The sequence below is a fragment of the Rhinopithecus roxellana genome, chromosome 12 (genome assembly GCF_007565055.1).
Source record: "Rhinopithecus roxellana isolate Shanxi Qingling chromosome 12, ASM756505v1, whole genome shotgun sequence".
Taxonomy (NCBI): domain Eukaryota; kingdom Metazoa; phylum Chordata; class Mammalia; order Primates; family Cercopithecidae; genus Rhinopithecus; species Rhinopithecus roxellana.
Window position 1 is genome coordinate 70,667,635 of NC_044560.1, and position 14,737 is coordinate 70,682,371.

At 39.4% G+C, this 14,737-nt stretch overlaps 1 protein-coding gene across 2 annotated transcripts in view; it reads left to right on the plus strand.

Annotated features, from left to right (window-relative positions):
- Nucleotides 1-1,026: 1,026 nt before the first annotated feature.
- The window catches only part of PKN2 (protein kinase N2), a 163,687-nt gene continuing 149,976 nt past the window's right edge, over nucleotides 1,027-14,737 (plus strand). For both annotated transcript variants that reach the window (XM_010360798.2, XM_030941799.1), the window contains exon 1: nucleotides 1,027-1,526. In XM_010360798.2, coding sequence (XP_010359100.1) covers nucleotides 1,479-1,526 — 48 coding nt within the window. In that variant the 5' untranslated portion in view covers nucleotides 1,027-1,478. The remainder of the gene's footprint in view (nucleotides 1,527-14,737) is intronic.

A 14,737-nucleotide genomic window follows, 5' to 3' on the forward strand; every position in this document is an offset into this window, starting at 1 on the left:
ACATGGAGCGTGTGACAAGTACATAATATTACGCTTCCTAAGAAGTATGTCAACGAATGCCCTTCCTAAGTAGCAACCTACCTAAATAACCCTTACCACTTTCTCCAGGTAGTTTTTAACAAACGAATTGCACCGCAGCTTCAAAAAATTGAAAATTACGTGTTTACCTATCCATTCACTGCTCAGACAAAACAAAAACAAAAGCTACCTGTAGGAGACTTCAAAATTCCTTAATACTACAGTGTCATTAAAAACAAACACCTAGATTTACTCTACTTAGCTATATGTTACTAAGTAGTCAGGTTAGCTTTAATGCTTACCACGACAAGGAAAGCTGGCTTTTTTCCTTTCCCGAGGATAATCCCCTCCCACCTCCTCCCTCTTTAAATAAAGTTAAAGCAATCCAAAAAACCAGCTAATTCTCAGCTCTAGAGTTCTCCAGCACAAGAATCAGTAGTTCAGCCTCAAGAAAAAGGCATCTTAAAGGCTGTGCATTAAAAGTTGCCAGGGATCCAGCCGCTTACATTTCATGAAAAGTACAGACCAGACCCGTTTAGCAAGCTGTGCACCTTAACTGGTCCAGAAGGCGCGCTGTGGGCTGGGAAAAGAGGGTGAGCAAAAGGCAAGATTATTAGTTTGGGTTGATGGGGCTGGCGGGGCAAGGGGAGAACAGAGGAATAATCTGTAAGATCTGAGTTCCGAAGCTTTTTGGGTTGTGGAGGTTAGAAAAGTGCCTGTTAAAGTTAGGCCCAAGCTTCGGCAAGGTGGAACTGGGGGGAAAAAAAGAAAAAGAAAAAGAAACTAAAAAAACAATAGCGAACAGGCTCCCGAGATCTAGCGTTCACAGTGAGGCCGTTAACGCAGCAGGAAAGTAGGTGTGTGTTTTCTTCCTCTTCCCGCCTCCCCAGAGAGTCGAGCCCAGTCCTTTCCCCTCATTTTCACCCCAGCCGAGTCCAATGTCTGCCCTCGCCGCGGAGTCGGGTCGGAAGCCGCCCCGCCCCCTCGCCTTGCTGGCCCTGGGGAACCCCTCTGCCCCACCTTCCCTGCCCGATGAGAGGCAGTGACTGCCGCCGTCACGTGTGCTGGCAGCCGCCAAGTGAGGCCGCTTTTGCGACGCGGTGACAGCCAAATGGTGCGACAGGAGGAGCTGCAGCCGCGGCCGCAGCGCCCCGCACGGAGAGGCTTGAGGCGGCTCCTGGCGTCGCCCAGAGGGAGCGACTAGGCGAACAGTCCGGTGCGGGCGGCGGCGGCGGCGAGAGGAAGCCCGCTACGAGTGCCCTCGCTCCCCGCCGCTCTCGATGAACCGGACGGACTAAGCCGCGCCTCCAGCAGGGGCTGCGCCTCCATGAATCCCTAGTTTTTGTTTTTTTTTTTTCTTTCTCTCCCCGTTCCTCACCCCCCCCACCCTGAGCCCCGTCCCGCCTTCTCCCTTTGCCAGCGGCGGCCGCCTCCAGGTGCGGAGTCCATACCGGAGCGCAATGGCGTCCAACCCCGAACGGGGTGAGATTATGCTCACGGAACTGCAGGTAAGGGCCGCGGCCCTGGCGAGAGTCGCTGGCGGAGGAGACAGGCAGAGAGCCCCGCGCGGCGTCGGGGACCAAGGAAAGCCCTGCGGCCGCCGCGCCCCTAGCCCGCTAAGTGCGGAAAGTCCGGGATGTCACTCGGGAACTGCTTCCCTCGGGGAACCGCTTCCCTCGGGAGCCGGACTCTCTCCCCCGCCAAAGCCCTGGCCTGCCACCGCTTTGCTTTGATTCTGCCTACCAGAGGGAACCCCATCTCTGCAGCCCTGCTGCAGCTGGAGCCTGCTCTCGCCCGGTCCCTGGAGAGGCCGGCCCGTCGCCCCCTCCCGCGGTGTCAGAGCTGCCCGCGAACGCCCCTGTCGCCCCCTCCCTTCGCGCGGCTGGGCCCCGCCCCGCCTTTCCTCCGTACTCGGCTCCTTAAACTCTTTTGAATGACTCCCAAGCTGTTTTCTTGTCCCTCCCCCTCCCCTCAGACTCCGCACAAAGAGCGCCCCCATAACTTCCAGCCCCTAGACAAGCTTTTTTTTAAAAAAACGAGTCTCACCAAATGCTTGCTTCACTTCGCCAGCCCTCTTCAGGTGACAGAGTTTCTTTCCTCTATTTTGAGGGTTATCATTTTCTTTTCCTTTCTTTCTTTCTTTTTTTTTTTTTAAACCAAGTGATAGATGCACGGTGCCTTTCTCGGCTACCCCTGCCCAGATCCGGAAGCTCAGATGCTGATGCTTTTCAGACTTTCATTTTCCTTCTCATTTGAGCACCAGAGAAAGAGCTATATAAGTTGTTTACTAATGAGAAAGCAGTCGACTAAGGGAAAACATTGGGCACCACATGTCTGCAAAAGATAAGAGCAAAATAGATCGCTTAGTCAGTAGCAGTATTATTATTTTCCCATTTCCAGCTAAATATTTGATGATGTAGGCACGATTTTCGTTTTTAAATCTCTATGTTGTACATGGGGACTTAAGCTACCCTGTCGGGTTTTTCATTACTTGGCAGTGTTCCAGAAGTGTTTACATCTGAATTTTAACAAAGATGTTAAAATTTCATGCTTTTTTGACTTAAAAGTTATTTTACTTTATTTTAATATAGTTATCTTTTAGCTACTCGAAGATTGTAGATGGGAATTAGGGAAAAAATAGCATGCTTGCGTGTCTTTTTGTGTGTTGGACAGTTAATTTTTTTAAAGAAAGACTAAATCTAGAAATTCTGAAACAGTTGATTCTTGATGTCAAGATTAAGTATTGCAACTGCATCTAAATTTCTTGTTTAAATGCACTTTTAAAGAAAACTCTTTATGAGTTTGGTTTCTTGTGCAGTCAGACGTAAGGTTGAAAACGTTGGTATAATAGTTGATACTCCTCCACAAAAATAGAGATTGTAACAATGTATACCAATGCAGTGTTGCACATTTAGAATCCTTTGGTAATGCAAAGCTGAATTTCATATAATTGAAAATGTTGCTATGTAATATTTTAATTACAGTTAGCCTTTTATAAGCAGATCTTACAGCATACCACATTTGCTAAATGAATGTAATTTACTATTTTATTAATAGTAAATAATTTGCATCAGCTTTTAAAATGGAGATGATGTGAGGCAAGTGAGAAATACTTTACATTGCCTGGTCTTGAACCATGAAAAACATACTTTGGTTTTGATTGAGAAGGATGATAGGGTCATTTTTCTTCTGAATTGAGCAATGTTAGAGTTATAATATATTTCACATTGTTACTTGTATTTTATAGAAAGTTGGCATAAAAGACACCTACTTCGGCACTGGAACTGAAAATTATATTTTCATGTGTATTAAAATACAATATTTAGGATCTTTTAATTAATAAGATCAATTTTGGTAATAACAAGGAAGCAAGCAAAGAAGGAAGAAATTTTCAATATGATGACTTAGAAATACGAACAAAATAGAGGAACACCTAAAGTTAAGCTTCTAGATAAACTGAAATATAACCCCTTCCAGAAAAAAGAATAGTTTTTATTAAGTGTTACCTTATAGGTTGTCATATATCCAAGTCATTTTCTTGGTTTATTTGACTCCCAGTTTTGATAAAAATTACTGCATTTAAACTTTATCATGTTTATTAAAATTTTTGAGAATATTACTTACATCAACATTAAAGATAGTCATGAAGTTTGCTTCACCAAATATTTCCATCTGTTCAAACATTTTATTTCACTGGGTCCTGAAACTTAGTGTACAGTAACCAAGTATTTATTAAACTTTCATTTCAAAAATCAGTTTTTTTAAAAGCTTCTAAATTGTTTGAACTTAGACTGAATTACTGTTTAATATGACATTCTTTCCCCCCTCCCCCGAAGGGGTCTCGCTCTGTCGCCCAGGCTGGAGTGCAGTGGCGCGATCTCCACTCACTGCAAGCTCCGCCTCCCGGGTTCACGCCATTCTCCTGCCTCAGCCTCCCAAGTAGCCGGAACTACAGGCGCCCGCCACAGCGCCTGGCTAATTTTTGTATTTTCAGTAGAGACGGGGTTTCACCGTGTTAGCCAGGGTGGTCTCTATCTCCTGACCTCGTGATCCACCCGTCTCGGCCTCCCAAAGTGCTGGGATTACAGGCGTGAGCCACCGCGCCCGGCTAATATGACATTCTTAATTCTTTTCTGCCATGCAGATTTTAAGTATTTAAGAAATTTTGTAGCCAGTTTTAAGATGTATTTAATGATTAAAACTGTTACTTTGCTATGTATCCTGTCTCAGGAATACTTGTTTTACTCTGAAAGTTACATATTACAACCTACCTTTAATGAAATTGACATTTGTTTAGAAATATATCCAGCTTTTCATTATTTTTTCAAATTGTAGAATTTGAAATACTCCACTGCTTGAGCTGGAATTAGCTTTTGGTCATGGAAAGGCAAAGTAAGAAAATCTGAAACTACAGTATTCTGTCTTGTTAATTACTGTAATAGCATGGAGTAATGTTTTTAAGTATTGGTAGTAATTCAGGAGGCTTATTCAATAAGGAAGCGTTAATAAACTATGTAAACTTTGGTGGCTAAAGGTTTCAAGGTATAAGGAAGAATATTTACCGTAGTAAAAATAAAAATTGGCTGTTTAAAATGACCAATTTATAATTTTTATCTCATAACTAGTTTGTTATGTTGTATTCTCTTTATTTTTTATTTGAAGTATAGCAGAAAACTTAGACATTTTTGCAATGCCAAAGAAACTAAAGTTTATTTCCAAGGAACCTGGATTAATGAAAACTGTAAAGAATCTCAAAATGAAAGTGTTGGCTACAATGGTAATTTTGTAGAATGCAGACCAAATATTGAGCAGTGTACTAATAAAGCTATCTTGCTGATTATTAGAGATTCATTTCCTTCATCAAAATGCCCAATAAAGTGTTGGTCTGGGAATTTTAAATTCCATTCTCAGCAGATTTTATTTAGCTAGAGGTAACTTGCTCAAGTGGAAAGTTGAGATAGTTACCCTTAAATTACGGGGGTTAATTTCACCAGTTATGTAGTATCTACCAAAGCTATGTTGGAGGATATAAAGATGACAAGATAGGTTTTTGCTTTCCAGAAGAGAGTATAGATAATTGTACTGGAGGATAATTACAAGAGAGTACAAATAACATTTTAAAAATTATTTGCTACATATCAGACATTGTACTTAATATCCTATACACCTCATTTGATCTTTACAACAATCCAGTAAAGTAGGTATTATTTCCATGTTGTGGATCAGGAAACTTTTTTTTTTTTTTTTTTTTTTGAGACGGAGTCTCGCTCTGTCGCCCAGGCTGGAGTGCAGTGGCCGGATCTCGGCTCACTGCAAGCTCCGCCTCCCGGGTTTACGCCATTCTCCTGCCTCAGCCTACCGAATAGCTGGGACCACAGACGCCCGCCACTTCACCCGGCTAGTTTTTTTTGTATTTTTTAGTAGAGACGGAGTTTCACCGTGTTAGCCAGGATGGTCTCGATCTCTTGACCTCGTGATCTGCCCGTCTCGGCCTCCCAAAGTGCTGGGATTACAGGCTTGAACCACCGCGCCGGGCTGGATCAGGAAACTTAAGTTCAAGAATATTAAGTAAATTGCTTATGGTTACATTGTGTGTCTGACTTTGAACCCAGGTCTGTATGTTTCCCATTACATTATTCTTTCTTTTTTTTTTTTTTTTTTTTTTTGAGAAGGTGTCTCACACTGTCACCCAGGCTAGAGTGCAGTGGTGCGATCTCTGCTCACTGCAATCTCCGCCTCCTAGGTTCAAGCGATTCTCCTGCCTCAGCCTCCCGAGTAGCTGGGATTACAGGCACCTGCCACCATGCCTGGCTAATTTTTTGTATTTTTAGTAGAGACAGGGTTTCACTGTGTTGGCCAGGCTGGTCTTGAACTCCTGACCTCATGATCTGCCTCCCTCGGCCTCCCAGAGTGCTGGGATTACAGGTGTGAGCCCCTGTGCCTGGCCCCACTGTACCATCCTTTAAATTGCCACAGTTCTGGGGAACTATAAATATTTTGCATCTAATGTTATAGTTGTGTGAACTTTCCACAGATTGGCCAAAAATGTAATTTACCAATATTAACTTAACTTGTTAGCTCCATCTGTAACAAGGAAAAATGATTTCTACATTCAACTTGGTAGTCTATAATGTAGCAGTGTTTTATTATTGTAAATACGGTCTAATATTTCGCAAAGAATCATAGTACAAATAATCTTTTTACAGGATTTCTTCATTAAGAATTACTGTTTCTCATGAAAGGTGTCACATGCTTGCCCAAAACTTCCCAAAAGATTTGACATTACTCTGTAGACTGTGCTTTGCTTTAAAATTTTATGCTCATATGTAACCTAGCTCTGTGTTTGACACTTAATAGGTGCGCAATACATTGATGAGAAGGCTCCATTTGTCACCTAGGATGAGGGATGTCTAGATTATTTTAAGAGAAGTTCATTATAATCTTTGACATATGAAATTATGTAGTTTTCTTTAATTTACATTTCTAATCCCTTCTCCCACAAATATTCCCTTTAAAAGTACTAAAGGGATTTCTATAGTAGTTACATCATTCTTCCACTGGTAGTTTACTCATTTAATGGAAAATTAGAAGGTGGCGTCTAATTTTGCAGTGACACTGGAAAGTGGAAGGTCTGAGTTGGGAGGATTACAATTTTAGGGTGGTTTGGGGGATGGTAGTATGAGAAGGTAAGCCGGGTAGTTAAGACAGACTTTACATTGTTTTCAAATTAGAAATGTAATGCACATGTATTACAGAAAATCCAGAAAATGTGGAAAAGCACAAAAGAAAATAAAAGTTGCTCATAGTTCTGTCACTTAAAGACTGACGGACTTTTCCCACCTAAAAGTCCCATGGCCATAGAGTCCATTTTTTCTTTTTTTTCATCTCATTTTACTTACTAGAATTTTGAAGAAAAATGAAGCTCAGAGAATTTTAAGATAGAAATCACAGTAGGGTAAAAAAAAATTTTCTTGCCACTGGTTTTAGATGAGTGGATCTAATTAGCTTTTTTTTTTTTTTTTTTTTTTACTTTTTAAATCTCAGAATATTTCAATTATGAGTCACTGCTTTATTAAGAAGAAAAGTGCAGGCTGGGCGCGGTGGCTCACACCTGTAATTCCAGTGCTGTGGGAGGCTGAGACAGGCGGATCACGTGAGGTCAGAAGTTCGAGACCAGCCTGGCCAACATGGTGAACCCCTGTCTCTACTAAAAATACAAAAATTAGCCCGGTGTGGTGATGTGCGCCTGTAGTCCCAGCTACTTGGGAGGCGGAGGCACAGGAATCGCTTGAACTTGGTAGGTGGAGGTTGCAGTGAGCCGAGATCATGCGGCTGCACCTCCAGCCTTGGTGATAGAGTGAGACCCTGTCTCAAAGAAAATGCAGTAGTATGGATTTAGTAATAGACAGTAATGAAGTATAGCAACAATTGCTTTGAACAATATATCAATACCGTGTGTTTTTTCAGCTTAGGTTTGATGCTGCTCTTGTAGACTACCACGATGTTTGTAATTTGCAGTGCATACTTTACTGAATTAAACATGCTAAATAACTTTCTAAATATTTATTGACTACCAACATAAAAGTCTCTGTGTTAAACTAGTGTTACTAAATGATGGCTCTACAATGTTTTGTTTTTGTTTTTTTGTCATCTCTCATTATTATTATAGAGATTAGGTCTAGGGTCATGCAATTCCTACCATTTACATAGTGTTGAAATAGGGAGAAGTAGGGACACCTTCTAGATATCATCTCTTTATCCCAGAGCTAGGCATCTGATTCCTTGGGCTCTCTTATTTCTGCTTTTCGAACTTGGCAATGGTAAATTTTCATGCCATTCATCAGAAGCATGTTTACTTTTAAACAGAGTAGTAGTTTATAAACATCACCTAAAATAATGTTACTTCTATATCATAAATGGTATTTGAATAAAACAGTTAATTATACATTATTCCCTCATAAAATATAGTGTGCTGATAATTGTCAAATGTCTATATTATTTCAAAAACCAGTTTTACTCTAGAGTATATAACATTTAACATGATTAACTTTTGATATACAGCAGAGTTCAAACTTGACAGCAAAGTTGAAAACTGGTTAAAAGCTTCAAAAAGATTTAAAATTTAGAGTGGGAAAAATATACTAATGAAAAAGTAATTCCTTAATGAAACAGAAATAGAGAACCTTTATCTTTTTTTTTTTTTTTGAGACGGAGTCTCGCCTTGTCGCCCGGGCTGGAGTGCAGTGGCCGGTTCTCAGCTCACTGCAAGCTCCGCCTCCCGGGTTTACGCCATTCTCCTGCCTCAGCCTCCGAGTAGCTGGGACTGGCCGAGACGGGCGGATCACGAGGTCAGGAGATCAAGACCATCCTGGCTAACACGGTGAAACCCCGTCTCTACTAAAAAAAAAAAAAAAAAAAAAGAGAGAGAACCTTTATCTTGATGCATGTCTAGCTTCTCTTAATTTTATCTGATAACATCTTGTTTGAAACTAGCTGTTATCATACTTGCCTTTTTTTGTAATCACAAAAATGAAATTTGTGTAACATTGTATACATAAATATTGCCTGTAAAACATGAAGATCAGGAAAGCATGGGACAGTGTACTTGATGACAGTAAACACCTTAGATGTGAAGGTAGTGTTGAAGTGCCTCATAAAGATGAGTGGATATCCAAGACTTATATAATACTGTTAGGATTTATCTCTTTTGGAAATTTGACAGTGACTTATCAAATTGGTGAAAGTTTTACTGCCCTGGCTCATATATACCTTAATTTAATGAAATGTAGTTATGACAAAATTTGAAATTTATTTTTGATTATAGAAGACATACCACCCAATACATGTGCTGAAAATTATATATTTATTTATTTTATTTTTGAGACAGGATCTTGCTGTGTCACCTAGCTTGAAGTGCAGTGATGTGATCTCGGCTCACTGCAACCTCTGCCTCCTGGGCTCAAGTGATTTGCCCACCTTAGCCTCCCGAGTAGCTGGTACTACAGGTGTGAGCCACTATGCATGGCTGATTTTTATATTTTTTTGGAGAGATGGGGTTTTGCCATGTTGCCCAGGTTGGTTTTGAACTGCTGGACTCAAGCGATCCACCTGCCTTGGCCTCCCAAAGTGCTGGGATTACAGATGTGAGCCACTGTGCCTGGCCTGAGTATCGTATATTTTATACATTAATCATGTTGTTTTCCCTTCCCTGTAGTTGCTACCTTAGGGATTCTCTAAGGAGGTGTTTGTTCTCCCTGTTTCAGAATTTTCATTGAACAAATTTTATGCAACTTTTGGATTTTTAAAAAATGTATTAAACATCAGGCACACTGCTTGGATTAATCATCTATCAATCATTTTAGTAAGTACTCATGGACCACCACTCCCCCTTTCTCAAAACAAGCTAGGAACTTTAACCTACCTATAGTTTTCCTCTATTCTATCCCTCTATTGCCACCTTCTTGTCATCTAGGTCATCATTTTTGAGTCCTGTGTTCATTCTCTTCCTTATATAGTAGTCCCTCCTTATCCGCGGTTTCAGTTACCCACGGTCAACTGTGGTCCAAAAATAGGTGAGTACAGTATAGTACTGTAAGATATTTATAAGTACTAAGATACTTTGAGAGAGACCACACTCATAACTGTAATTACAGTATAGTTATAATTGTTCTGTTTTATTATTGGTTGATTAACGCTTACTGTGCCTAATTTATAAATTAAACTTTAGCATCAGTATGCATGTTAAAGGAAAAGTGTATATACAGTTAAGTACTGTTCATGGTTTTAGGCATTTACTGAGGGTCTCTCGGTGGATAAAAGGAGACTACTGTGTATAGTTGGACATATAAATCTAAACGTCTTTTAGTTGTTTATATAGAATTGTGGTGAATATAATCTTTTTGAACTTGATTTTTCACCTGTTATAAATAAGATTGATCCACATTTTTGCATGGTGCTATAGTCATTCATTTAAATTGCTGTATAATATTTCATTGAGTAAAATATTCATTAACTCTCCTTTGGTGGATGTTTGGATATTTATCCATTCTCCCTTGTTGGGCAGTTATTTTCTGTTTTTTGTTTTGTTTTGTTTTGTTTTGTTTGTAATTATAAGCAAAGATCCTATGGACAGTCTGTGCATGTTTCCTACTGTGTATGTGCCACAGTTCCTATTATACACCTAGAGGTAGCATTGCTACCTCACAGGGTAGGTGAATGTTCAACTTAAGAGATGATGCAGAACTTTCAATATGGTTGCACCAATTTATATTCATATTAGCAATATATAAAATAAAAGATCCTTTGGTTATCCATCCTCTCCTACACTTGATATTCTCTTCTTAAGTTTTACACATCAGAAGGGTGTAAAATGTTACCTTATTTTTGGTCTTGATGCACATTTTCCTGGTTGTCACTGATGTAGAACACTTCTTTTTATGTTTGCCGGCCTTTTTCATGTGGCTTCTTCAGTGAAATTCGTATTTATGTCTCTTGCCTATTTTTGTTTTTCTTATTGGTTTATAAGAGTTCTTCATATTGCTTATGTTAATCCTGTGTGTACATTGTGAATGTCTTTCAGTTCCTAACTTTTTCACTTTCTTTTATTGGGGTTGTGTGGGAGAGACAGTTTTAAATGCTTTTACCTTCTTTGGCAAATATTTGGAATAATTTACATCATTATCATCAACAGGCTTGCATTTACTATCTATTGTACATTTGGTATAGAAAGGGTAAAGTTATATTAATAGTTTATGGCCTGGGGATTTGTAAACTATCCAAATGAACAACTATAGGAAGTTATATAAACTAGTGTATTGCTTCACACATACTAGGCGCTGAAATACTAGGTTGATTTAGTTAACGAGTAAATTCAGAAGCAAAGAAATAGCAAAACTTATACAGTTCATCAATTGCTTATTTTCCAATTCCATATCTCTCTGTTGCAAACTACTTATTATTAGTCATTAATAATATTTTATTCTTTTGTTTAAAGGGCAGTATATTCCATAAGGTTATGTGAGCAGTTATTTAGGTATTTTCATAGCTTGCCATTAAAATGCTGGAGTTGATCAGATTTAATACTGGATATAAAGCAAAATATTAATCATCTGCACAGTTTACTAGTATTTACAAACTCAGAATCCTAAATACAGTTTTTGTCATTGCTGTGCATCTTTTGATAAAAAAAATTCTTAAGTCAAATTTGTCCTTTGTTTATCATACAGTAAGTCCTCACTTAATGTCATTGATTGGTTCTTGGGAACTGACTTTAAGCAAAACAACGTATAATGAAACCAGTTTCTTTTTTCTCATCAATGTTATAAGGAAGTGGTAATTATAAACAAAGAAACATTAGCCAGAAGTGGTGATGCACACCTGTAGTCCCAGCTACTTGGGAGGTGGAGGTGAGAGGATGACTTGAGCCCAAGAGTTAAGGCTGCAGTGAGCTGGAATCAGGTCATTGCACTCTAACCTGGGGAGCATAGTGAGACCCTGTCTCAAAGAAAAGAAATGATATTGAGCAAAACAGCTTTATTAAAGGACCTGCAGCACATTGTTTCTCTTAAAGTCACAGTTCCAAGAACCCATCAACAGTGTTAAGTGAGGACTTACTGTAATTGCTTTTCATGCCCTTTTAAATAAATTATTCCCTATCCTGGGTTTAAAAGATAGTCACACAAGTTTGCTGCTAAGAATTTTGCAGTTTTATTTTTCAGATTTAAGTCAGCTTATCTGGAGTTGTTTTTTAATAGACTTCATTTATTTAAAGCAGTTTTAGGTCCACAGCAAAATTGAGAGAAAGATCTAGAGATTTCTCAAAAACCTGCGTCCCTACATATGTATGTATGCATTATCGACATCCACCACGAGAGTACCTTTGTTACAGTTGATGAACCTATATTGACACATCATCATCATCCAGAGCCCAGAGTGCACACATCTTGGTGTTGTGCATTCTATGGGTTTGTACAAATATATAATGACGTGTATCCAGCATTATAGTATCAAACAGGATAGTATCACTGCACTAAGCTTATTCTCTGTGCTCTGCCTATTCATCCTTCCCTCTCCTCCATCCCCTGGCAACCACTTATCTTTTTACAATTTCCATAGTTTTGTCTTTGGGAAAATCTCTTGCAGTTGGAATCATACAATGTGTAGCCATTTTGCATTGGTTTCTTTCACTTAGAAATATGCATTTAATTTTCCTCCACGTCTTTTCATAACTTGATAGCTTATTTCTTTTTAGTGCTGAATAATATCCCATTGTCTGTGTGTACCCCAGTTTATTCATTCACCTACTGAAGGACATCTTGCTTGCTTCTAAGTTTTGGCAGTTATGAATAAAATGCTATAAACATCCTATGTAAGTTTTTGTGTGAATGCAACTTTTCAACTCCTTCGGTTAAATACCAGGGTGTCCAATTGTACGATAAGAATAGATTTGTAAGAAACTCCCAAACTGCCCTCCAAAGTGGCTGAACTATTTTGTATTCCCGACAATAAGAGTTTTTGTTGTTCACACCATCTCCAGTATTTCGTGTTGTCAGTATTCTGGATTTTGGTTATTCTAATAAGTATATCGTGGCATCTCATTGCTGTTTATTTAATAGCTTTGATTTTTGAATATGGAGATAGGTCTGAGTTATTTTAATGTTTAAAAACATTATTTTGAAATGTCTACCAGACTTCTTTATAATGCAAATTTAAAATAGAGCACTTTTCAGCTTTTAGAATAGAAACATCTGCAAATAGCTTTATTAGCCTAACTCTGACTTGCAAATTTGATAAATTTTGCCAGTTAGAGTTACATCATGCTAGGTTGTGTATTGAACTGTACCTGAACTTATCCTTACCTAGCTCAGTAATACCTCACTTTTTCCTTATTATATCAGTTGGTGGTTCTTTTTTTTTTTTTTTTTTTATTTTATCTCCTGAAGCTTTGGGTCAGTAAAAGTCATCCTTGTCTTAGCTCTTGTTGACACCCATCCCATTCTCCAGTTGTGGCTCATACTTTTTATGTTGTTTTCTGTCATCTAACCTACTCCTGCTCCTTTCTTCTCAGCATATCACTCATCTCTACGTAGTGAGTGATACGTGCTCTTCAACCTTGTGAGTTTCCTCAAGTTTTCTTGTCTTTACTTTCAAATTTCTTGGAATTTTAGCCATCCTTTTTATTTCTACTGAATTTTAAGGAAAAATTGCTTCTTCTTGCTAAGGTTATACTTTCCTGGACTTTTGCTTCCTCTGGAATATCATGTTTTACTGTTTTGCAGGATGGGGCTTTTCATTATCCACTAGCTTTTGGCTTAAAAATAAGTTCACGTCTCATGTTTTTATTATACTCTTTAATACTGTTGTACCCTCAAATTTCTTTCTTTTTATAAGAAATTTTTGGCTGGGCGCGGTGGCTCAAGCCTGTAATCCCAGCACTTTGGGAGGCTGGGACGGGCAGATCACGAGGTCAGGAGATCGAGACCATCCTGGCTAACATAGTGAAACCCCGTCTCTACTAAAAAATACAAAAAAACTAGCCGGGCAAAGTGGCGAGCACCTGTAGTCCCAGCTACTCGGGAGGCTGAGGCAGGAGAATGGCATAAACCCAGGAGGCAGAGCTTGCAGTGAGCTGAGATCCGGCCACTGCACTCCAGCCTGGGCGACAGAGCAAGACTCTGTCTCAAAAAAAAAAAAAAAAAGAGAGAAATTTTTTAGTTGCCTTGTCTACCATTATTTAACTTACTCATATATGACTTCTGTCTCAGTTATTCTGTTGAAATAGTTTTCTTAAAGGTATCATGACATTGTTGCTTCTAGTCTTTAGAGGAAATTGATACTGCTCCAGCTTCCTGAAACTAATGTTAATCAAACTTTGAAGACCCTGCACAATATTGGTTACTTTTCTTTCATCATACCTGCCTCTGTTTGTTACTACTGCTTTTGTTTGGTAACTCCTTTTCTACCTTTATTTATTTATTTATTTATTTATTTATTTATTTATTTTTTTTTGAGACGGAGTCTTGCTCTGTCGCCCGGGCTGGAGTGCAGTGGCCGGATCTCAGCTCACTGCAAGCTCCGCCTCCCGGGTTTACGCCATTCTCCTGCCTCAGCCTCCCGAGTAGCTGGGACTACAGGCGCCCGCCACCTCGCCCGGCTAGTTTTTTGTATTTTTAGTAGAGACGGGGTTTCACCGTGTTAGCCAGGATGGTCTCGATCTCCTGACCTCGTGATCCGCCCGTCTCAGCCTCCCAAAGTGCTGGGATTACAGGCTTGAGCCACCGCGCCCGGCCCTTTTCTACCTTTAATGTTCCACCTATTTCTAGTCTATTTTTCCTTTAATTTATCCTTCAGATTAACCACCAGAATCTGATTAACCACCAAAACCTTGTTTAGTAACAGTTGTGAAAAATAGAAAACCACTTAAATTAGCTTAAGCAGAAATTGGATTTTTTGGAAAGCTATGGGGATGTTATCACTTAAGGATAAAATGTATAGCCAGATCCCATGAGTACTAAACAGGAAACTGGATGCTTTCTTTCTGGGGCTACATGTTCTCTTTTCTTTAAGTATGTGTATTGCTTTGTATCTGTGTATACTGGTTCTCTTTGCTCTCTTGCCTGTGGTCTCTGAGTGGCACTCCTAACTTCTAAATTTACATTAACTCTACAAGTTCAGGGCACATAGACCACAGCTGACTGACTGAGTTGCTATGTGTCACAAT